The sequence below is a fragment of the Haemaphysalis longicornis genome, unplaced genomic scaffold (assembly GCF_048455015.1).
Source record: "Haemaphysalis longicornis isolate Haplotype H1 unplaced genomic scaffold, Haemaphysalis longicornis Haplotype H1 scaffold_12, whole genome shotgun sequence".
In the NCBI taxonomy this organism is placed as follows: domain Eukaryota; kingdom Metazoa; phylum Arthropoda; class Arachnida; order Ixodida; family Ixodidae; genus Haemaphysalis; species Haemaphysalis longicornis.
The window spans coordinates 104,586,236-104,611,404 of NW_027526225.1; the positions used below are offsets into that span (position 1 = coordinate 104,586,236).

At 44.3% G+C, this 25,169-nt stretch overlaps 2 protein-coding genes across 8 annotated transcripts in view; both read left to right on the top strand.

Moving 5' to 3' along the window:
* LOC144163186 (BET1-like protein) overlaps positions 1–25,169 on the top strand; it is a 441,394-nt gene that overhangs the window by 77,242 nt on the left and 338,983 nt on the right. The gene's annotated exons all lie outside the window — the stretch shown is intronic.
* On the top strand, positions 1,563–21,606 carry LOC144163178 (uncharacterized). Of its 7 annotated transcripts, none has more exons than XM_077694005.1 (5): positions 1,641–1,697; positions 4,720–4,820; positions 5,672–5,756; positions 13,662–13,959; positions 21,017–21,606. In XM_077694005.1, the coding sequence occupies exons 4-5, from the start codon at positions 13,683–13,685 to the stop codon at positions 21,283–21,285; spliced, it is 546 nt and encodes a 181-aa protein (XP_077550131.1). In that variant the 5' UTR covers positions 1,641–1,697; positions 4,720–4,820; positions 5,672–5,756; positions 13,662–13,682; the 3' UTR covers positions 21,286–21,606. The 7 variants fall into 7 exon arrangements, with proteins under 7 accessions (XP_077550133.1, XP_077550127.1, XP_077550128.1 ...); XM_077694003.1 differs by having other exon boundaries at positions 1,642–1,697; positions 13,654–13,959; XM_077694007.1 differs by lacking the exons at positions 4,720–4,820; positions 21,017–21,606 and adding an exon at positions 15,140–17,258 and having other exon boundaries at positions 1,563–1,697; positions 13,654–13,959.

A 25,169-nucleotide genomic window follows, 5' to 3' on the forward strand; every position in this document is an offset into this window, starting at 1 on the left:
GTGTGCACATACGAACTTGCCACGAGCTGTCGAAAAAAAAAGGAAATAAATACGTGCAACGCTAACAGCAAACTCGGGGGGCGCACTTTTGTTTATTTTGCCCGAGGCTACTGCCAAGAATAGCAGACGGGCAGCCCGCGCATGCGCAGATCGATACTGAAAATGGTCCATACAAGGACTGACAAGAGTGAAATTTGGGGATTCAAGGGGGGGTGTCCAGAAAAACGAGGGGGGGTCTACACACCCCCTAGGGGGGGGTGTAGGGAAATCACTGGATGTGTGGTTGAGGACTGGATCATTATAAAAGGTACTGGTTTGAAGTCATCGCCCTATGCGTGCATCTGGAAGCCTGAGCGATGGGTGGGGAGGGGGCACCCTAGTCTAGACCGGCTAAATGAGTTGAGGATTTCAGTGTTTCTGAGTGGGACATGAGGGTAGGTGCGGGGCGGTGCCAAGCCTTATCCCCCTTTGGGAACGCCCACAGTGTAAAGTCATGGGCAGCGGTGTGAGTCACCTCATTCCCTGTAAGGGAGGGGTGAGCTGTCCATGCCAGTTCTGTGTAGGAGAGATTCTTGTTTTCCTGGAGACAAGTTTTGAAAGCTGGGGGTGAGGTGTGATCAGACTGAAAGTTGCGGCACGCTTGCTGCTAGTCTGAGAGGATGTCGTGAAGTCTGTGGAGGCTGTGGTGGTCAAGAGGGTCGAGAGGGCAATGACTGTTGCTTCGGCGGGAGCCGTTGTTCAAGTCAGTTATGGCTAGTGCAAAAAGTATATTTATTTGCGAAACAGTACGCACTCAATCTTTGCATGACATTGGTTAGCAAGTGCAAAGCAGGTATTAAATTTTGTTTCTATTTAATCATGCATTAGCTATGATGTGCACCTCTCCAAAGTATCGGCAGGTTTGGCTGCTTTTTTTTTTTTTTTTAATTTTTAGCAAGTGAATGGTTTGCGGTGTCGCTTTGCGTGAAGTAAAGTACACAGCTAGAAAAAAAGGTAAAATCGGTATTTTACGTTCCAAAGTTGCACGTCTGTGATCTGTGAGGGTCGTTCTAGTGAACTGAGTCAATGCAGAGCCCTGATGGGAATCGAACCCGCCACCTCGCACTCGGTGGCGCAAATTATTCTATCTAGAATAATCGGTACAGATTATGCCAAGGAAATGTAGTACAGGTCGACGATACGCCAGGCAAAGACTTCTTGGGTAGCTAGCAGGGCATATCTTGGGTCGGACAGCTGGATCGTGTACTCGCCAGTGCGTATGCGGCACTGTTGGCACTGTGACATATGACTTTCGGCTGACTGCACCACTCAAACTAAAAACATTCCGCGAACCGCGATATCTCCATTACAGCAATAAAAATGTATGTATGTATGAAAATGCGAAGGGCGCGTCAGGCGCGTTGTCATCGATGTGGCTGTATCTACTTTTAGCAGCTAGCCATTTGCGAACCTACCACATAAGCAAACACTATTAAACGAGAAATCGGCGACAAGAGGGGCTGCCTTACACGTGAACTTGCTCAATCATAACTTTACAGAGAAATAAACAAAACAATGCAAAATTTACGGCTACAGCGACCAAGTCAAGCCGAGCCAAGTCAAGCCGCGTGCGGCGCTTGTGTTCGATTTGAGAGAACCGAGAGAACATGCGAGAGAACCAGGAGGCGATGCACAGAACGCTTGCGTCAGAACTGGCCGTAAGTTGTCAAGCTGTTCTTAACATGATTTCGGTTGATATATTAGCTCACTTAGTTACAGATACCCCTGCCGCTAAATGCGGTCACGCTAAAACGTGCCGTCGTGCTTTCTCGACGAACGTCTGATGCCTCAAACTCGTAGAGCGTGGTTTCGATTTCTAACAAAGTGCGACCGCGCGACGTTCAATTTGCAGTCCTGTTTCATTTCTCAGATTATTCGTATTTAACGCGTTACTTACAACGTCACTGGTTCCTTCTCTTCCGTGGTATTCTGTTTGTCTGACTCCATCATTATCGCATGATACAATCGCTTGCCTTCGTATCTCGCGCGTGTTTACAACTTCAGCCAAATCAGCTTTATTTGCTTTCCTTCAACATAAGAGATGTACAGGGTGTTACGACAGTAATGGGAACACTAAATTTTTTTCCCTGCGCGAACCGCTGCCCGCTTCGCGCTCAAACTTCACACGAAGGTCGCATTTTGTGGTCTATTTTGTTTGACAATGTTTGGCGACAGTACTTACCTATTTATTCCGAAAAAAAAAAAATAAACGATTTTCGCTTATGGGAAAATGGCGGCTGACTTTGACGTACGAGCCAGTGCAAGCGATGATGATGATGATGCAGTGGTGCCTTTCCCTTTGAAACGGATGGCCGTTACAGTGACGGCCTGGCAAAAAAAGAAACAAGAAAAACAAAATTCACAACTACACAGAGGTCCAGGAAGAGTCCAGAAAGAGTGGCTGGCTCTGCGCCCTCAACGCCACCCCCAAATTGTCACAGACCCTTTTTCCCCGATCTCTCACTGTGCTTTGCAGTGCTGCCCTCCACTGTTCAAGGCGTCGCTTAGTCCGGGATACTGCCACAGTCTGCACTTCACCCTCCGAGTCCTCGAAGCCCAGCGCTACTGCCAGCGCTGTCTGAGACACAGGCTCTCCAAGCGCGTCGCACTGAAGCACCAGATGTTCAATTGTTTTGTCGGAGTTCCCACAAGCGCGGCACAACACACACGTCACTGTCTCATCGTACACCTGTTGCCGCGTCAGAGTGCGTAGTGCCCCTGCTCTAGCCTCGAAGAGCAGGGCACTCCCGACGCTGTTATCGTACAGGCGGACCGCTTTGATAGAGTTCTTGTGCTGGCCGTAGAAGGACAGAGTCTAGAGAAGGACAGCGAATGTTGGAACGACGGCGCCCCCTAGGTATGCAGAGAGAAACGGACAAGGGGGCTCACGCTCCTTCCACGGCAGGGAGGAGTCAAATGGGGTAGCAAGCGATCAGAAAATGGGAAAGCAAGTTTTCTGATCATCTGCTGCCTCATTTGGTTCCTTCTATGGTAGTAAGGAGCCAAATGATGTAGCAGATGATCAGAAAATGTGAAAGTAGGTGAGGAAACAAATCCAACGTTTATTGGCAACGATGAATCATGGGAATACATAATTATGATTGGTATCAGCTAGCTTTATGCAACTACAGTGGAATCTTGTTGATACTGTTGTGTCCCGATAGACGAAGGCAAAATCGGCTGTACAGTTTGCACCGATTTATTAGGCGCAGCGCTTGAAATGGAAAGGCGAGAGAGCACGTCAAATCTCAGCGAAAATGGCTGACCGAATCAAGCGCGCGGGGCCCGGGGCACACGTTTATGTCGTCGTCTTCGGGCTAGCCGGCTGACCAGGAAACACGGCACGTATCCGTCACTTGGAGACTGTACCAAGTGCAATAACCGGTGCACACCTTAAACAGGGGATTGCCCTGCTGAACACACAATCTATGCAACAATACAATTCGGCATATTACATTTTTCGGCCTAATCCTTTTTTCTTTTCATTTCTGGCCAACGTTCCTTAGAAATAATACATTTTCGTGCGTTTATTACGATCACATTTTTGCTGAAAATTGGATAATACGATCGCGGAAGCGGATTTCGACCAACATTTCTAGTAATCTTACGTTTATTCTTCGGTATACCTGCTCCAACCGCATTTCGACAAGCCACGACCTGCACGTTTCAGAGACACTGAGGGAACGGAAGCGCCCGTTCTGGGGCAAAAACATCACTGCAATGCGTAGCCGTTCCGTGCAAGGCTGACAATAAGTCAGGCGATGCGCCCCGCCATGTAGCAAATTGTATCATAATCAATGGAGAAGGCGCGCAATGTTAGCGGCAGGCGTGACTTCCCTTCCCGACTCCTCGCATGGACCGTGCTTCCCGCACAGTGATTTGTTCTTTTTCTACCTTGTTGCTACGCACGGCCATGTTTCCAGGTTTGCGACAACGTCAAAGAAATGCAAGGTGCAAGTGGAAATTGTATGAAAATTTGAATAGAACCCGGGAAGAGGAATTGCGTGGAATTGGCAAGCGAGCTCACTTTGCCAGAGTCAACGCTCAACACAATTGCCGGTCAGCAAGAGTAACTTCTAAAGAAGCTGCAAGTTTTTGGACCTGGTGTAAAACAAGCGCGAGGTGTGAAGCATGAGTAAAGAAAAAAACGTCCTGCATACATGGTTCAAGAAAGTTAGAGCGACAGGAGTGAACTTCGACAGGTCAGTCGTCCTACGCGAAACAGTTTACAACATCGAGCTCTCCTTGGGTACTCAAAACTTTCAAGCATCCGGAGACTGCCTTCAACGATTTACGGCACAACACAAATTGTCGTACAAGGCAGTATCTGCCTAAGCAACAAATACCAGCAGCTTCTTTTTGAACGTTTTAGAAGAATTTACCCCTAGACATTTAAAAGAAAGGTCAGCACAAATTGAGCAGCTACTTCAATGTTGCTCCATAAAAGTGACTTGCTGACGGAGCATGCATATTTTTCTTCTTTTGTTCACCTAGTTGGATGGTACAATTTTCGGATAATACGTTTTATTTTCGAGTTCCCGTGAAAAACGTATCAACGAGATTTCACTGTATTCGTGATAATCGTAAACTAGGGACGAAAGATTTTTTTATCGCCTGCTACCTCATTTGGCTCCTTCCTATCGTGAATCCCCATCATCTGTTTCACTCTGCATACCCCAGGTGGCGCCGTCGTTCCAAAATCTGCTTGCTCTGGCTCGCCTGTCAAAATCAGCCGCCATGTTCCCGTAGGCAAAAATCGTTTTTATTTTCAGGATAAACAGGTAAGTATACTGTCGTTGTTTCGGGTCTCAAACAAAGTAGACCACGAAATGTGATCTTCGTGTGAAGTTTGAACGTGAACCGAGCAATGGTTCGCTCCGGAAAAAAATTTTAAGGTTCCAGTTATCGTCGTAACACACTGCATATAGGTGGCCACAAAATAAAGTTGACCGCGCTGCGTCAAATATTGGCGTGCCACTTCCCTGCACAGCATCTGTCAAGTCATCAAGACCGAGTGGGCATGTGTGTATTCAGTAGGCCTTGCATGCCCCTTATGGAATCAAGAAAAGCATGATGCACGTCAGTATTTTTAGTCATGCGGTTGTTTCAGAGAGTACTTTTTTATGTAAAATATCTAAAATAATTGAATGTTACCAGTCAACTAGCTTTTTTGAAGTACTTTTGAACCGAGCAATTTATTTAATTGGAAATTCCTAAATTTGGTGTTTTTCAGTTGAAATTTTCTTGTTCGCTTTTCATCCATTGATAATATATCTTATTATGCATCTGGTACTGCTCATCTGAATTCTAGTTCAGTGCATGGGGTCTGAGTGCAGTTGAACCAAGCTTTAAGATTACCAGTTAGAACAATACAGGAAATTAATTGAGCAGTACTGATAATTTTGCGATTCATCATACTATTATGGCAAAATAAACCACTCAATTATTGCAATGCTGTGCTCCAGACGTGCCATATTTCACAGCTAATTTCTGCTTGACAAGCGAATCCCACTAAAGCAAGGTCAATTACAAAAACAAAAATCATGAAATTCATAATTCAGCAAATATTAGCGATGGCGTGCATTCAAGTACATTGCTCCGCCGCATGTGTTTCCTTTGTACATTTTTTCAGTGCTTAGACACATGACTGACCTCTTCCTGCATCGAACGGTGTTTCGGGGCACATTCAACAGACACTCACATTCAGAAAGACCTAGGTAAGCTTACCTGGCGCGAAGCAAACTACAAACCCTTTTTGTTTGTTTTTTTCTTTAGGGGCTATGAATAGGTATTATAGCTTTGTGTTGTGCATTTTTAAATGCTTTCAAGCTTTCCTTGGCTTTCAGTGCATCACACAGTAGCTACATCTATTCGCCCTGCACTTCTATGCCTCTGGAATATTGTTATAAGTGGGTTTTACTGTGTCACAGAGGAGGAGGGGTTTAGGACCTGCAATTCAGGACCTCCACTACGGTGCGCCTCATCACTTGTGTAGCGTCGGCACATTAAACTTCATAGTCTAATGATGATGGTTGGATGTTAATGGTGCAAGGCCAACTGGGGCAGAGAGTGCCAAAACGGTGGTTATATATGAGAGGTGAAAGCATAAACACTAAAATCAGCCAGCAAGAACAAACGTATAAAATCAGAAAACGAAAATGAGGATGGCTGTTGTGTAAGGCCAAAGAGTGATCATGCGTGGTATGAAATCAGGTCAAAAAATTTAACCTCTGCTAAATATTTAAAAACAAGCTTGACAGAAAGCGTGGGATTGTCAGACAGGAAAAATGCTGGGTGTAGTGGGGTGTGTAGTCTGTATAGTAGTGGGAAGTGTTTGCATCGTGTTGTGTCAAGTGCCTTGCATTGAATGAGTATGTGAACTACGGATAGGGCCTCTCCACACCTGCTACACAGAGGTCTTGAAGACCCCGTGAGCAGATGCGAGCGTGTGACGTGTGTGCCCTATCCGTAGCCAGAGTAAAGCATTGAAGGACTCTGCCGTAGCCTAGCAAGGGCAACTTCTCGGTATCGGTTGCGTGTGTCAGTGGTGTATGGTCCCAAGTGTGGTTTTATTACATGTAACTTGTTATCTGTCTCTTCACCAGTGTGTTTGCCAACTAACTAAACTAGTCTAACTAAAGTGGCACTACTACTACTACAAGGTGGAGGAGAAAATGATAGTTTCCACCATTACGGTCACGTTCCCATTTTCTGCTGCCTCACCTTGTAGATACAGACCATTTTGCAAGCTAAATGGCAGTGTTTTCTGTGTTTTAAATGGGCCATGGAGATGAAATACAATATTGTTAAATTTGAACAAATTAGCCTGCGGTAACTTCCTCAGCCCTATACAAGCTGCAGATGATGTTTCTTTTTTTATTTTTTTTTTAAATCTGAAAAATAAAATGCCAGAATTATTTTAGAATTTCAAATTTCCCGCTAGAGGGATGTAATATGGGCAGGAGTGACATATAATAGGCCAGCACTAAAAACATATATAGTTCTCAGTGTGTTAAGACACGTTATCATTCCAGGCATATGATCAAACAGAACTACAGTCGACTCGCGGTAATTCAAACTCAGAGACACCGTGTGATTTTGTTTGAATTATCCGAAGTTCGCACATTTGTTTAATTTTTCAGCGTTTTTAAACCCTAACTGCACAAAATAAACCGAAGGCAGAGGCGTAAGGTCCACAAGCCGAATGCCTTGCACGTCACTTTCCTAACCGCCGTGTCGTTTTTCTTTTTCTTTTATTTTTTGATGAGACATGACACGCGATTGCGTGATTGCACGTTTTTCTTTTTTTGTTTTTGCGACAGCGTCCCGCATGGTTTTGACCACTTCGACAAGTGGTCAAAAGTGTTTAGACATTTTTTGAGGCCTGTTCTTTTATTTTTATTTATTAAATTGGCATCGTATGAACAATAATTAAGGCTAGAAAGTTGAGAAACATCACGGTCTACCATACGTGTGCTTCATTTGGAACGTTTGTTTGCTAGCAACACCTTTTTCCTGGAAAGCTTAAGGCTCCTATTTCTCATTTCTCGACTGTTATGATTATATAAGCACGCAAATTTTCAAATATTTGTGGGAAAGCAGTAGGTATTTAGTGGTATGGACACACAGTAAGTATGAAATAACCGAATGATGGAGTTTGAATTAAGCAGATTTTAAATACTATATTGAAAAAATAGCGGGCCAACCAAAAATTTGAATTTTGTTTGAATTCACCAAAATTATGAATTATCAGAGTTTGAATCATCGTGAGTCTAATGTATCTGCTACAATCGCCCTGTTATGGCTCTTGGTGGTGGCTTAGGTCAGCGATTGCCAATTGCACAAACAAGGTATTGCGACATCACAAAAAAGTCTCCGAAAGGTGGCTGGAAACCCAGCACTGCATCGTATGTTTTCTTTAATAGCTCCACCATTTATTCGGAGTTTGCAATAGAATTGGTATTATTGTTATCAGGGGAAGGCAGTCTTTTTGGCAACCCTATTCTGTCGACTGTTGACTGGTGGGCTTTTTGGTATTTTGACGTTCTTTATGGATAGCACACAGGAACAAGACGCACAGAAGGGATGCAGACTCAGCGCTGTGTCTGCACCCCTTCTTTGTATCTTGTTCCTGTTCGTTCTGTATGAATCTGTATTTTGTCGTCATGGCCCCTTTGATTGATTGATTTGATTGATTGATTGATTGATTGATTGATTGATTGATTGATTGATTGATTGATTGATTGATTGATTGATTGATTTAATGATGGGGCATCTGTTTTTATAAAGGTATATTAAAGTTGATTTTGAAGCAGATAATTCATCCAATCAAGTGGAACCACACAATTATGCTCCTTGTTTATTGCTGTTTCCAACCAGATATCCCATTCATACAACAACAATTTGAGCAGATGGCAGGACTGCAGTGGCATGCTCATGTTCATTCCTTCATTTGTTTCTATGGTCTGTGTTATAGCCACCCAGAGTTCACATGCCGAATACTTCTCTGAAAACAGATTCTCGCGAGTTGAACAGTTGATGCCACTGTACCTTTACGTACACATTTTTGTTAGAAGAGTTACTTGCTACATGTGTTTTATTCACAAGACAGCGTGGAATTCATCCAGAACCTGACATCACACTGAACGGAGAACGAATTCCTGTCAAGAAAGAACAGACGTTTTTAGGTGTTATACTTGACCAAAAGTTTACATTCATACCCCACATAAAGACGCTCAAACAAAAATGCTTAAACACTATGAACATTTTAAAAGTATTGTCGCATCAGTCTTGTGGTGCTGATAAAGACTGCCTTCTACGCCTATTTGTCAGTTTAGTTAGGTCATGTATGGACTACGGAAGCGTAATTTATGGGTCCGCGTCTAAAACTGCCCTAAAAATGTTAGACCCAGTGCTGCATTTGGGCCTTCGCCTTGCTTCGGGAGCATTCAGAACAAGTCCGATTCAAAGTCTCTATGTCAAATGTGACCACTGGTGCCTAGAGCACCAGCGTGCTTATACAGCACTGCTCTATGCTATCAGAACAATGTCTATGGAAAATCACCCGTGCAATTCTATTCTGAACGACGCCTCGTCTGCCCGTTTATATCTAGCACGCCCCTCGATACCTGCCCCTATGTCCTTGCGTGTCAAAGGCCTTGCAGAGGAAATGGGTGTATCTTTTGATGAGGGCATGAAGACCTCCATCGCCGATGTAGTCCCGCCTTGGGAAATGTCAGCGATTTGTTGCGACACATCCTTTAAACTCATTGATAAGCACCGCGCACCTCGTGAATTAATCTTACAGCATTTTTTACATTTACAACACACATATCCATACACCTCATTTTACACGGATGCCTCGAAGTCTGCTTCCGCTGTGTCGTGTGCTGCACATGGCCCGGATTTCGCCAGCACAAGGACCTTGAACAGAAATACCAGTTTCTTCACAGCAGAGGCTTATGGTATTTTAATCACAGTGGAGCACATTACACAGAACAAAATACAAGAATCAATTATCTACACAGACTCCCTAAGTGTGGTTACAGCACTAGATTCCTTTCAACCTGTAAAAAATGTTGTCCTCAATCACCTTTTTAAAGCTCTTGTGACTGCTTATAGATTAAAACTAAAAATACTTGTTTGCTGGATCCCTGGACACAGTGGCATTCTGGGCAATGAAATTGCCGACCAGAACGCCACTTTGGCGGCCCTCCGTTGATGTAGCGCAGGTCCCTTACCTTGATTTGAAGCCAGTGATCCGAAGGGGAATCCGTAAATGCTGGCAGAACACATGGGACACATACACAGACAACAAACTCCACTCAGTAAAACCACACCTAGGAAGGTATGCAACAGAAAAACCAAACAGATTCATTGAAGTATCGATTTGCAGACTACGCATAGGTCACACTCACGCTACCCACGCATATCTCTTAAATGGTGCACTCCCACCAGTTTGCGACAAGTGTGGGGACCGGCTCTCCGTCCTCCATGTGTTAATTGAGTGCACATCCTGCAATGAGGCCAGAAAACGGCATTTCCCAAAAATATATACCTTCAACATTCCACTACACCCTTCACTGTTTTTAGGAGATGAACATATATGTTCACAATCAAATCTCTCTTAAGCTATCTTGCAGAAATCAAGTTTTTAAAGCTCATCTCATACAGTGCGTGACCTCAGAGCCTACAAGCATTGAGAAAGGCCCTGATGTTTCCTACGAGGGGCCCGCTCATGTACCATGCTCTTCGGCTCAAGCTACAGTCATGTTCTATCCATAGTCCCCTTCATCTGCCATCATGAACATCTCCATGTTTTAGTCTTCGAGCCGTCTACACCCATATATACAATATTTTAAGATATATCATACTCATTTCATACATATTTTAAGCACAAACCTCACTATGAAAAAACGACGCGACATAGTTTTGGCGCTCTTTGGTCTTAGTTACCCTTGCGCCAATAAATGCAAACATACATACATAGAAGAGTTACTTGCGTTTGTTTTGGCAGCTCGTGAGATTAATATTTTTCCTGGTTTGTCGCACGTGTTTGTGGGTGAAATGCAGCTTCAGCCAATGGCCAGAAAACTGGGATCCTCGTCGCTACAGCACCAGTGCCTGAGGGACAACACTAATTTAAAAACCGCTTGTTTATTGTTGAAAAATCCACTTCCTTGTGCACTAAATTGGGGCTTAAGGGGAGACACTGGTCTTAAAAAAAACTTATTTTAATTTTCAAGTAAACTTTGTGAAACTTGTCAATCTTGCTGCTTTTTTCCCACTGATTTCAACCATGCCATTGTTTTTTTTTTTTCATTTGGTCAATTAGTTCCCAAGATAATTAGAGATAATTAGCCATTTTTGGCCAAACAATAGACAAAACAGTGTTGTTCATCAAACTGTAATCTTTCTGTTTTCCGATACCATGAACACTGGTGAATGTAATAATCGAAGCAATTTTTTTGATGCATCACTTGCATCAATTTTACAGCTCATTAAACTTTAGTGGCACGAGTGGCAAGGAACCATTTTTAATGCCCGTTTCAAACACCGAAGTTTTCGAACACTTTAGTTGCCCAAAAGACAAAAGTGGAGGCGATGACATAGCACTGCTGTTGTTGCCATCTTTGTCGTGTTTTTTTTTTCCTGTAGTTCGATTCTAGCACGTTGTTGTAACTTTCTTTTAGTACTGTTTTCAATGAAATAAGCTTTTATGCAGTGAATGGATTCATTGTTATGTTACGAACTTCCCGTTCCTGCCTGCATTTTGCACTCAATTCACATTCATTGCCAACGATGCTGGAAGTAACCACAAAAAAAAGAATGAGTCTTAAATGTCATCTGTCTCCACCACATTTAGCATGTGCCAAGAAGGTATGGTCGCACGGCATACACTAGCCTGCATTTTTTAGGGCGCAGCTCTTTGGCAGGCATCTCTGGGCTAAGCCGCGTTGTCGGCGTAACTGAGCAAACGATGACAATACCAATGAGTGAAAGAAAAAGTGAATGGTAAAAGAAAGCAAAGGAGGATAGTATTGAAAAGTTTGGAGGGGAATGCGGTTTGCCATGGCGGCGTGAGCCAGCGCTCTCTGGAAGTGTGTGGTCGGAGAGGGGAGGGGCAGTATGCTGTGCCCACACAAGGCACTTGACAGCGCGACCTTGGCGTTCGCTTAAGCGTCCGCTTAAGACGCAGTTCGTGGTCCCTTCCTGAGACGCACTTCGCGCCGCCGATGTAGACGCTCATCATCGCTGCTGTCGAGAGAACCCATGAGTGAGTGCTGCCTCAGCGCACTGCTGCTGCGCCCAAATATCGCATTAGGGAGTATTGTAATCGCCAGTCAACTTTTAGATGCGACGCATCTCTTGCTCTCGGGTATGTCCCTCCAGCGTCGTCGCGGCGTCCGCACACCACCTGCGCATGCGCAAACTCTCCTCCGTTCTTCTCGCCAACAGCTGTGTGCAATGCGCTCTCTCTGTCTCATTATCATAACAGCTGCGCGCGCTCCGCTGACGCTTCTCTCTCGCATTTGCTCTCGCTGCGCATGCACAACTCTCCTCCGTTCGTCTCCTCTCCTTCAAGTGCTGAATATAAAGCGGTGAGTGCGCTGCGCCGGTTCAGTCAAGTGCATTCGCTTGACTGCGCTTGACTTTGCTTGTGCTTCGCTTGACGACGACGACTCCGTTGCTTCTTCCGATGTAGTGCAATGGAAGCAACAGTCCCGTCAGCGAGTGGTTTGACACAATCGAGTACCAGCGTCAATCCAAACGCTGATGGCAACGTTACTTCAACTGAAGACGGCTGCGAAGCGACGGGCATGTGACGCTGAACGTTTCACGCGATTTAGAGAATCAACCCAACGGAAACGCCAATTGAACCCCCCGATGCGTCGCATCACATCAGGGTTCCCTCGCGGGAAGATGGGCGTAATTTTTACGATGCGTGTGCATCGCGCAAAGAAAAAAGAATTCAGCGCGCAGGGGTTTAGGCATTTCGTGGAGGCTTTTTGCGAACAGCAGCCAGGTGTGTGCTTTCTCAAGACTACGCGAGGAACTCTTCACATAATTTTCTCCAGTATTGCAAATATATGACACCGCCGGAGCTTTTTCTCTCTACTAGACACAATTCCTGTTTTTAAAAAATAACGGCTACGAAGAGCGCACAAAAGGCAAATACTACAGCACAGGCACCTGAAGCCATATGTGCCCAAAGCAACTGGCTCGTTGCAGGCGCTAAGCCTGCTAAGAGCAGAGTGGCGGACAGTGCTTCACCAGGCGACAGTGACACGTGACCTCAAGCAGATGGTGCTCAGCCGCTGCGTTTCTTGCTTGTACATTCTGTGGCCGTGGTAGAGAGTAATGTTGCACTTCCTGTTTCTTTGGCCCTGTGCAACACGCATTAAGATGTAGCCGTCGGAAAAATTTTTAACTGCCTGTGTGTATGCTTTTGATAACCAAAATTTCACTAAAAAACAATAAACAACACTTGATCTCATAAGTGGTTAATAAATTAGGTGGTGTCTTAATTGTAAACGCGCCCCCGGAAATGTGACCACCGTTTCGTAACTATTGCTACAATAGAGAACGTATACACATTATTGTGATCTGTAGCCCTTATATAATAAGGTAGCAGCTTCAGTTTTGCTTAATAAATGTTTTAACTAGACAGAAAAGGCAACACCAAGGGCACCTACTTGATGCGCCGTTGAACGCCGAGGAGTTTGTCTTGCTCTCTTGTTTTGGTAAAGCATTGGTGGATGGTAAAGGCGCGCCATTGACGAGATGCCAGCACCGTTCCGTAGAGCAGGAAATGCAAATACTGGCTGAGCAGTCAGACGGGAGATGACAATGATTGTGACTAACAAAAATGCTCTGAAAACTAGCGTACACAATTGTACACGCTGTGTCGCAAAAGGATAATTTTCATCACAGCGTATGATGTGTGGCAGCAGACTAGCCGAGTAGAACTTTGTGCCGGTGGCACTGTTGAAGAGTACGGTCTCCCCTCAGGAACAATGCATGCATGGGGAATAGGATTGAGATAGAGGAGGGGGAGTGTTTGTGCGGACACACCAAATACCCGTCATCACGGTCAAATCGACTCTTTCCAAGTTGCGCAGGTCGGAGCTTGACCGAGCCTGATGGATGCGTCCGCCTTCACCTGCATTCCGTGCGAGAAGGTGTTCACGGGGCCCGAGCCCTTCCGCCTTCACGTAGCCTCAGCAAAGCACAAGAGGAAGATCCTGGCCGGCAGCTTCGTGTGCGAAGATTGCAGGATGACGTTCAATGGACCAGCCCCGCTCCGAGACCACATGGCGAGTGAGAGGCACGCCAAGAAGGCGCGGGTGTCGTCTGCCTCGGATGCGGTGGCTTCGGCGCAGTGTTCGAGTGATGGTGCCGGTGTGGTGGCATCAAATGGTTAGTATGGCATCGGTAAAGCATAGCCCCGTAAACTTTACCTTACTGCAAGAAAACAGGAGTGCTCCCAGTTTGTGATGGCGCAAGTTGCGAATGTGAGTGATCACTGTAAGTGGACATGTAGTCATGGGGAAATGAAGTGCAAGCATGAAAATATGAACTGCAACCCGCAAAATCTAAAAATGCTGTTTGTGGAAGTCCAATAATGGCGCGCTCTTGGTGTTTTTGGTAAGCTGTGGAGCCCAACTTTTTTTACTGTAATTAAGGGGCCATGCCGACAAAATACAAGTTTGTTTTATTCGAACGATTTCATGTTTTATAGTGCCCCCAGCACTTATCCAGCAGCAAATGATGCTGTATTCACTGAGAAATTAATCAATTTAAAATTCACAAACCAAGATGACTAATTACCTCTAATTATTTTTGGAACTAATTGACTTGCTCAAATAATAATGGCATATTTGAAATTGATTTCAAATATTTCATTGTTTTTTTCAGCTGGACAATTAGTTCCCCAGATAATTAGAGAAAATTAGCCATTTTTGGTGGAACAAAACCTCCGTCGCATGCCCCCGCGCGAGGGACACGAGTAAATGCAGAGCATTGGGGGTGGTTTCGAAGCCGTGTCTCGCTCTCGATTCGATGGATCCGCAGCTCGACGCTGACGACTGGCGGCGGCCTCTCGTTTTTGACGCTCGGGATCGGCCGCTCGACGCTGACGCTTCGCCGCTGCCTCTCGTTCACGACGCTCGGGATCCGCAGCCGACGCTTGCGTTGCGCAGACACGTCTCGTTGCCCGAGCGAAGGATCCGCAGCCCGACGTTGACGTTTGGCCGCGGCTTCTCGTGCACGAAGTTCAGCGTCGGCAGCGCGCTTCAGACGCTTGCGTTCGGCATCGGCAGCGGGCCGTCTCGCCGCCTTGTCTTCTGCCGCCGTCGATGAAGAGGACGGCACGATGTCTTGAACTGGTACTGCAACGCTGATGTTGGCTCGCGTCGCGGTACTGGTTGAAGGTGTTGCTTCCATCGCTTATGAACTTCGATGATGACCAAACTCGAGAGTAAGCAGAACAGAGCGCAGGAGTAGAATGGAGTGAGCCGTGCCGATACCCGCTTCATATTCGTAGCACGCGCAGTAGAGGGAGAGGAGGTAGCACCTGCTGCTGCAATGCCTCTTTCAGCGCCGGAGCACGCGCATGCGCGCCCGCACCTGTTGTTGAGAGCGAGGAGGAGCGGGGGAGGGGCGCACGTGCTGGCTGGCTGCGGACGCCGATCGCCAACGGACGGGTGACATTGTGAGGTAAAGAAATGCTCTGCATTTAATACACAAAACAGGGGTGGCCATAAAACTGTAATCTTTATATTTTCTGATACTATGAACCCTGGTGAATGCAGTAATTTAAGCAGTTTTTTGATGCACCGCTTGGAACTAATTTTACAGCTCATTCAACATTGGTGGCACCAGTGGCAAGGAACCATTTTGAGTGCCCATTTCAAACACTGAAGTTCAATGAGCTGTAAAATTAGTTCCAAGCAATGCATCAAAAAACTGTTTCGATAGAGTTTCATAGAGTTTATTTGAAAATTAAAAGTGTCCCCCCTTAACAATTAAAGGAAGCTGTTTTAAGAGCACTGTCCCTCTTAACGCGCCAAATTTAACTTCTGGGCTATGAGGCGCTCCGTAGTGGAAAACTCCCGTTTAAGTTTCGACCACTTGGAGAGCTTTAACATGTGCCGAAATCTCGACATGCGGGCGTTTTTCATTCTTCGCCACAATCAGAAAAGCAGCAGCCACCGGAGCTGAGATCGAACCTGCGTTTTTGGGCCCAGCAGCACAGTGCCAAGCCACTGCAGCCGTACAAGTGAAATGGGAATTCCACACGGGAATTCCCATTTGACTGAAATTTGTTTGCAACAGTGGCAGTTGCTTTCAGGCCGAGAACTGTAACAGTATTTGTTCAGGCAGCTTTCTTCAGAGTCGTGTTCGTTCGGAGGAAGTTGCACTGTAGCCAAATCAGACCTACGGAAGAGCCAGGTACTGGTGTAACGTGTATTGTGCAAGAATTCATTGAACTCAAACTGTTTTTGTGTTAGGTACAATGGGTACGTTTAGGCTTTAAAGATGTTAGTTTGAAGATAGCCTCTTTGAGGTGGTGGGGGAATTCTATAGTGAAGTAACATGGCAGCGCTGTTGCTGATTGGTGAATAAGTAATTTCTTATTCATTCTTTATTATTAGGATTCTCCATTGTCAGGTAGGACCCAATATTATGCAAAATTTATTTTAGACGTTGCTTATTTACACGAACATTTGCCGTCAACGTAAACTTTCAGGGACCCAAAGTGGGGTGTAGCCTCAGAACCTCGGATCTTTTGAAAGCGGAAGAAATGTGTTGCATACACAGAGCTTTGAAGCCATCCTAATTCTAGGTCAAAAACGCCACCCCAAAATCTCTTCGACAGTCACTAAACTTGTATCATTTCTCTCACTGTCTACAGAAAGGCTTGGCTGAATGTCAATTAATGCTTCTGTGAATGTCAAAGACAATTGCTGAGGCACAGGTTCCGATCAGGTTCAGGGCAAGATAGTAGGTGTCCTTATGCCAACATAGGGAGAATGTGTTGTCCTTTATTATATATATATATACAGAGGGGAAGGCAGGGAGTGTTTATTTAAGGAAGGAATTGCCTTCACCTCATTGAAAGACGGACTACTCCAAATCACTGATATGCCGGTGGCGGCCGCTTTTCTGATGGAGGCCAAAAGTAAAAACACCCGTGTGTGCGAGATTTCGGCGCACGTTAAAGATCCCCAGGTAGTCAAAATTAATCCGGAGCCCTCCACTACGGCGCGCCTCATCGCCTGCGTTGCGTCGGTGCGTTAAACCCCACAAATCAATCAAATCACCGATATGCCATAACAAATGGGAGCGCCCCTCATTAACAAGGCAACTTGCCTACAATGCCCGCAGAGAGAGTCTGCAATGTTGAAATTAAAGAATTTATTTTTTTTTTATGCTGTTACAAGTTCTTTGGTGAATATTAGCCATCCTAAACATATTTTTGTGTGTCAAAATACAACATTTAGTGCCCCTTAATGTTTTCTCATTCGTGACGTAGCGTTGTCGGATTGGTGCATCCAAGCTCACCAATCACCGTTTCGTACAGGCAACCATCACCAGTAACCGGTCTGGGCTTTTGGGAGCATAAAAGGAGGAGATGCGACGAAGACGAATGTTTTCTCATGATAAAATGAGGCCACATTTTTTGGAAGCACCAATAAAAGCCCAATTTCTTTCTGGCCTGTGACGTTATATAAAAAATAGCACCTAGGTAATTTTTAACTTTATGACTTTGCTAGTTTAGCAAACGATAAAACCTGCACACCTAGAGAGCCCGTGATGTCACTGAAGTGGGCCTTAACCCTTTCAGCCCTAATGGTGTCAGTTGACGCCATCACATAAAAGTTTCTCTAGCGCATACAGAATGAAACCAACAGTGCCAGTTTTTTGGGGAATTGTTCTTCAGTGATGCCTATTGCGATAGGTATCACTGTTGTTTCAGTTTAGTGGCACTGCACGCTACGGAGAACAAAAATCTTCGGTGAAGTCAAAATTACGACGTTGAGGCTGGAAAAAATGGCGGTCTCAGTTTTATTCCCGAGCTTGTAAATCTATAAACACGCGCACTACGAAGCTCATTTTTTGTTGGTAGGTTTGTGTAGTACAACGTTCGGGAAAATGGGCAAAAGTGATGTCTCTGCTCAACATAAAGTTTCTAATTGCCAGATGTCCTAATTAATTCCCTGATTAATAAATGTTTTTTGCTTGAAATAAAAAATCAGGGCCGAAAGGGTTAAGCCAAAGTGCAACTTTGTTTAACCTGAAAGAACTAGTCTTTGGTAACTGACTTACCTCCATTCCAGCCACAAGAGATGTTTTTTTTTTACTGAAGAAATGCAAGAAATATCTAAAACCTTCCAAATTTTGTGGTACAGTGATGAAACATATGCAGGAGTTACACGATAGAGGCCAGCACTAAAAAGCATGGTTATCGTTGTGTTAATTGCATGTTAGTAGTCAAGTGATGTGAACAAACGGAACTAGAGGCCCTACCACACGCACCCAGTCTATTTTGTTGGCGGTGGCTTAGGCCAGCTGTCTCCAATCACACAAACAAAACAGCCGCGTATCGGCTCCTTTCATTGCAAATGTCCACGAAAGACGATAGTCGACTGGCACCACTGCCAAGTAAATGCCTCCCTTCTCTTTCCCACTCACCTCTTATGCTGTTCCTCTCCCGTCTCGTTCCTCCCAAGATAAGACGGCAGAGGTTTGCTCAAGGCAATTCGAATTTACTGCGTTCCACTGCTCCAAGTCGGGTGCCTTGATGCCAGCACTGCCGTACGGCGGAGACGTGCCTGAATCGAGGCACCCTACTACAACATTTATAGAACCACGTTGACCTATTCCACGAGCTTGCCAAGCGGAACATGGAACCTATCTAGTGTAACATTGCGTTGCTGTCGCGGTATGATTTCTTAAATGCGGCCAGGAGTGCGGGCAACAGCAGGCGACGATTTTCTGCAGTTGATGTAGTATTTCATTTGCTATCGCAAAAAGCAAGCGTCTGTGAATTTTTTAATAAAGGAACACTGCAAATATCACTTATGTATTGATTTTATAGTTCACATTTTCGTAATGTCTTGTTCTTGTTCAACAGTGTTGACAAGTATGAACATTGCCACCGGACGTAGATGTTTAGATTTGGCTGTGGGTATATAAGACTATTGTGCAGCTTCTGTTTCACTTTGGCCGGGTGGCTGAACTGAGTTGCACAGACAGACAGACGTAACAGACAGACCAAAATTTCCACGAAAAGCTATCGTCTTTAATATTCTGTGACATCATAGAAATGTTGCCAGAAATTGTCTGGGGAGTCGCCTCTGCTTCATGCATTCTCCTCGGTATTTAGATTATGTGTTTGAAGTTTGCGATAAAATTGGTGCCATTATTATTGGGACAAACAACTTTTTTTAACGAGCTAAGCTAAGGGACACACTGGTCTTGGAATATTTTTTTTTTCCTTTCCAGCCAATCTTTATGAAACGTTATGGCCTTGTTCAGTTTTTCTATAGCTGATTTCAAATTTCCAATTAGTTTTAATGTAAGGCATTTAGTTTTTGAGACAATTAAAAATCTTTCTTGATTGCTCTTGAGATTATGGAAAAAAGACTAATCAACGAAAAATTACAAGCAGGGCATAAATAGATACCAAATGTTGTGTAGAATGAAATGTGGGAAGTAGTTTTGTTGTTTCGCAATCACATACAAATTTACATCAATTCTAAATTCTAGGTTTGAACTACTACTGATAACCAATTAAAAATAATGCTAATTAAACAACTACTGAAACACAAAATGCAAAATCTGCTTCCCATATTGGATAGTTGAAACATTAAGCTTTACGCTGCAAAAGGCTCTGCATGCTGGGCTGTACCCCTTGAGAACGTCTTATCGCTGCAATACCACTCATGGGAAAAAAAGAAAAAAATATGATTCTTTTTTTTTTTTTTTTTTGAGGTCAGGCTTGTACGGCTTTTATAAGTAGTTGGTACTGTTCAAGTGCCATCTTTTCCGAGGAAAAACTCTGCAAACTAATGAAAAAGTGATACCTAGAAAAATGTTTTTTTGGGAAATTTTTTGGTCCCAAGACCCATGTGCCCCCTTAAAAGAAACAGAATAGACTTCTGTTCATTATTCGTGGCATGTTTCATTATTTAATTATTTAGTGGAAGTGTACAGTGTCAGAAGATAAAAATGTCGGGAACCATTTGCAGCCACAGCACCAATTTTCTTGATGATGTCACGGGGTTTGCAACATGCTTTCATGCGGTCTCAGCCTTCGAAGTTCCAGCTTAAAACCCATTTCCTGTTCAATATGGACTTCAATATGGTTTGTTCTAATGCAGGTCATAGGTTTAAACATGCTGGCAGTCTTGTAGATTTAGCCCTGCAATCTTGCCAGTTCAAACCACATTGCAAGCCAGTGTTGATGACACTGCAGCAGCTTGGGAGTGTATGCGGCGCTCCCGCTGGATGACGCCACCGAGCCAACCGAGCTGCTCCAGGTGCGATCGTGTAACACGAGCCGGCGAGCAGAAGCCGCGCCCGCACACCGCTGCTGCAGAGAGCAAGAGCGCTCCTCGATGGGCCGCGCGAGCCACCGTTGTTTAATAGAGAATCAGTTAAATAAAAATGATTTGTTTCAGTTCAGCCAACGGCTCTCAATAATAAATAACAGGAGGCAGCCGTGAATATTGCACAGAATTTCCTCTCCGTTTAACTTTAACACGTAAATACAGGCTCCAGAATACCACTGAATAGTGATGTAAACGGTAACGTGTTCAACTATTTGTTGCAGCTACAAATAATAATAGTAACTTGATGAATTCACTTCAGTGTCTTTTTGAGGAAGCTCCTGTAATAGCTGTCTTCTTGCGCCAACGTTTCTGATGTTTCGTTATCTGCTTTCTTGCATGCTAGAGTAGGCAAGGAGGTACCCTGTAACATGTTAGTATACCTGTGCATACATAAGTGACTAGTGGGAAAAATTTTGAGAAGGATCAGTGAGCTACCGTGCCCGCACAAAACTCTTGTGACTCGTAAAGACGCAAAGGTTTCAAAGACCTTGGCAGACACGCTACCTGTAAAGGAGTATTGAAGTTCACTCTATAAGTGGAATTGTACATGTATGACGTTCTTGTATTTCCAACGTAAGATGTTCTGAAACAGCGCATGTTAACTACGTGAGGAGCTTTAGGAGCAAATTTTTTCGAGTACTGATTCTTGGTTGGGAAAAGATGACCAATGTTTTTCTTGCTAATGCGGTCACATTATCGTCAGAGCTTTTGCGACTAAGTGCACTTATAGAAAATTAGCTTTTTTGAAAGCTAGGTCATTTCCAGTGTGTTACAGCTTGGTGCAAGCTACAGCCACTGAATAAGCTCTGCGAAAGCATTCTACATCAGCTGAAAGGGCTTCCCTCCTTCCTTCACAGGTGAAGTAGGATGTCCATCGTGCAACATTTCAAGCTTTCCTACTCTAGAGGCCGCCTGCAATCACTATGAATCGGAAGAGCACAGAGACCGCAAGAAACTGATGCAAACTTCTGACCCTGGGCCGTCGGCAGCCAGTCCGATCGAATCTGTGCCGCCTGTCGTCAACCATATGATGCCCGAAATACCACAGCTTCCTGCCTCAGTGCTGATCTGTCGTGCTGAAGAAGACTTTGCTGACTTTTGCAAGAGGAACAATCTGTTCTCTTGATGCATCCACAGAAACTCGTGGGGAACTTGCTAGGTGTGAACCAGTCAGTGCCTAAAGAAAGGACCTAGCACATTTGTTCGTGGGACTCTTGTTAAAAGGAGGGGTGGGGGGGATAATTTATTTTCACGCCCTTGTTATCACCATTCAGGCAATAATAAAAAAGGGAGTGTTGTGTGTGAATAGTATTTGTAATTTTCATCAAATTTTATCGTGCACAAGTTGTGTAAGAATATACGTATTTCATACTTCACTACTTGTGCCAGATTGCACATAGTTCATCTTCTGCGACATGTTCCATAATAAACTATATTTTGGTTTTCACTCTGTTTCAATTTACTGCCTCTTGTCATCGGACGGTTCCCAGTGCAGTATGTGGCCATTTTGTGTCGTCACTGACCAGGGGTAGAATTCTAGTTCTGTCCATTGGCTGCCTGATTGGCTAAAGATAGACGACAGGATGGGACTCAAAAGTGAGCAACTAAACTGGCTTTAAGCACAACTTAGCATTCCACGCGAGGTTAGAACGGCCTAGTTTGACTTTTGACTAACACGTGCTTTAACATTTAAGTTAGGTCCAGGTTTCCCTGTAAACAACAAGCTTCACAGGCAACAACTAGTCAACAACTAGTCAACAGGCAAGTTATAGTCCTGTTAGCCCCGGTTGTTCATAGCTACCCTCTGCACAAAACACTCGCCACGCCTCTGTTTTCTTTGCGAATGTTCAAGCGTCCTGAACAAATTCGTTGCACTGCCCAACGCTGTTGATTCTTGCTTCGTAGGTATCATTGTCATAACTGAAGCCTGGCTTTTGGCAAAAAATTATCGATAACGAAATATACAAATTGCGAAAAAACGTACTGTTTTTATAGATATAACTGAGATGTTCGTTCCTATAGCAGTCAGCGATGAGTTTCTTTAACCTATTTAATTGCAATTTCGTTGTCACTACGAGTGAATGTAGGTACTATACTCGGGAACAAGTTAAGAACGGCAATAGCTCATGTATGGTTCACTCCGCCTAAGCGACGGACCTGGAGGTCAACGGGTGTGTGTTATGAAAGGAGATTGCTGTGAATGCGTGATATCGCCTGCCTTTTCTCGCATTGTTTGTGATCGCTAGAGTAGTTTATAAGCACATCAAGTCCAAAAAATCAACAGAAATGGCTCGTAGCTTGTTCAAAATATTACCAGTAATGCACTACTTGCACCGCATGGAGTTACTTCCAGCTGCGGTCATGAGGCACAGCGGCAACTTCTGTTGCCGTTCTTAAGTTGTACCTGAGCGTAGTCATGAATTCATCATTTCTGTCGTGTTTGCTAAGACCACCCAGTGCCACTCAAACCATTTGCAGTGAATTTCATGACCTAACTAACAACCTGTTCAGTCAAAATTCTAGGGGTCGTCAATTTTCCAGATATAATAAGGGGCCATGTTTCTGCAACGGTCAGGAAGGTGTCATCAGAGTGCAAGAACTCATAAAAATTCGCAGTGATTTTAACCTTGCGTAACTTGATCACATGACTACGCGAGCTGCTGCTACCACAGCCAATATCTTGGACCTTATCCTTACCTCTATCCCAGACCTAATTTCTCCTGTTACATACATGCCGGGGATAAGCGATCATTCCATACGGCAGTTAACTGTGAAAGCGCAGGTCCTTTCTACGAAAGCTTACAAACAAGTACAAAGCTACAGCACAGCCAACATTTCCTCAATAGCAGCAGATTTAACGTCGTTTGTCAAAAAATACCTTTCTAACTGTTCAGCTCACACTGGTCGCTCTAAAAGATGAACTCTTAACCCTAATCGATCATTATGTGCCAAAGAAAATGGTAACAACTAACCCTCGCTCCCCTTGATTTAATAACTTGCTTAGGCCTGTGTAACAAATCGAAACATACATATTGCCATGCAAAACTCGCCAACCTTGCTCGCAATTTGGATAGTTACCACAACATTAATAATGGATATAACAAATCTGCTGTTCAATAAAGCAAAATTGCGGGTTACTCTTCCTGTTTATGAACTAGTTCGTAAAAATTTTGGGACATCAAGTAGGAATAAAAGAAACTCAATTCAATTAAGACTGATGATGATGATGATATAATATGTAACAATATTTTTAACCCCAGTGATGTTTGAAATCTTCGAAATTACCTTTTGAAATACTAATCAGTGTGGTAATCGGTGCATGTGGGTAAATAAATGTTTCTAATGCAAAATCATGAAAATATCTCTCCAAAATGTTAGCACAAATGCTTGCATGTATTTTCTTGATAACACCCTTGGTCTCGATACCCACCTACATATAATACAAGTTATCGACAATGTTGACCGCATGCTGGGCTCCTGACGGTGCAATTTCTTATCCAACTGTACAAAGCAATTGTTTGTTCAATACTAGAGAACGCATGCATGGGATCCGGATCTCTCACTCTTTTGTCTCGAATCCATTCGAAATCATGCTGCTCGCTTCATCTTATCATCCTATTCACGTACTGCCAGCATCAAGTCCATGAAAGAAACACTTAAACTTGCTGATCTTTTAGCGCGCCTTCAATGTTTTCCTCTGTGTTTTTTTTCCGCAAAACACATCCAAATAATCCCACTGTAGAGGAACAGCTTCTTGGCCCTCCCCTACATATCATCCCGAATAGACCATAGGTGCAAAGTTGCCCTGCCATCCTGTCGTATTGTTCCCAAAACGTGCTCGATGAACCACCTCCTCGCCGCCATAACTGATACCACCCTGTTCATAACGCCTATTGGTCATAGTACAGTCATGCAATATAAACATCTGTATTTCCGTTAGTCTTGTATAAAAGTTCCCATTGTCTTGTATTTTCCCGCTCCTTTCTGCCATGCCTTATGTGGCTTAAAACTATCTGTAACAAATAAATGAATTAATGAATAAACAAATAAATAAATGAATAAATAAATAAAAGTATGTCTTACAGTTAAACCTTGATTTAACGAAGTTATCGGGACTCACGAATTATTTCGTTAAATCGGTAACTTCGTAAAATCGAGAAAACAACAAATTTCGTTCGAGAGAACGACAGATTTATTGCCAAGGGAAAAAGCTTGTGATTTTCGTCTGCGCACTTTTCGTGAACCACAGCACACACTTCTAGTTTTACTGGCCAGTAAAATCAAAGCGTCCTCTGCACCCTCATGTGCCCCAGCAACTGCCTCAGAAGGTCGACGGCATCCATCACCTGGTTTAATTGGTGTGGGCACGGGAGCCTCAATAGTACTATCCGGATTGTTCGCATCTTCAGACTCCTTTTGTGCACTGGAAACAAGCTGCACTATCTCCTCGTCATTGAGAACTTCTGTTGTGTCAGTGTCCGCGCCGGCGTTCACAAAGTAGTCGAAGTTCTGATGTGTGGCCACCTTGTCAAGCCGACAAAGCTCTTCCCAACCACTGAGCTGGCTGAACTCGCCGCTAGGGCCCACGACGGCTCCTGGCCATCGATTAGGGGACTGTAGTGTGCCGGTGCTCCCAGCCGGCGCCTCTTTCTTAACAGCTCTGGATAAGTAAAGTTTTTACCACCACCACTGGGCGATGCCTCTTCCTGCTAGTGTTGTGGGCTCGTGGAGCCCGATGCAGCCTGGGAAGTAGGGGTGTGGAAGATCCTTTGGAAGTGTTGAGGCAGTGTGCTACCGCTCATGCGCTGGCAGCACACTGCGACATTCTAGACGTCATTAGTTTGGAAAACCTCTTTTTCTACGCATTTTTCCCCCCGTAATGCTACAATAAATCGGGTTTGGCGACCGAGTTTGTTTCGTTATTTCGAGTTCGTATACGCATTAAGCCTATGGGCAACTTCCTGGGGAATCCTAATTTGTTCGTTAAATCGGGAAATACGTAAAATCGGG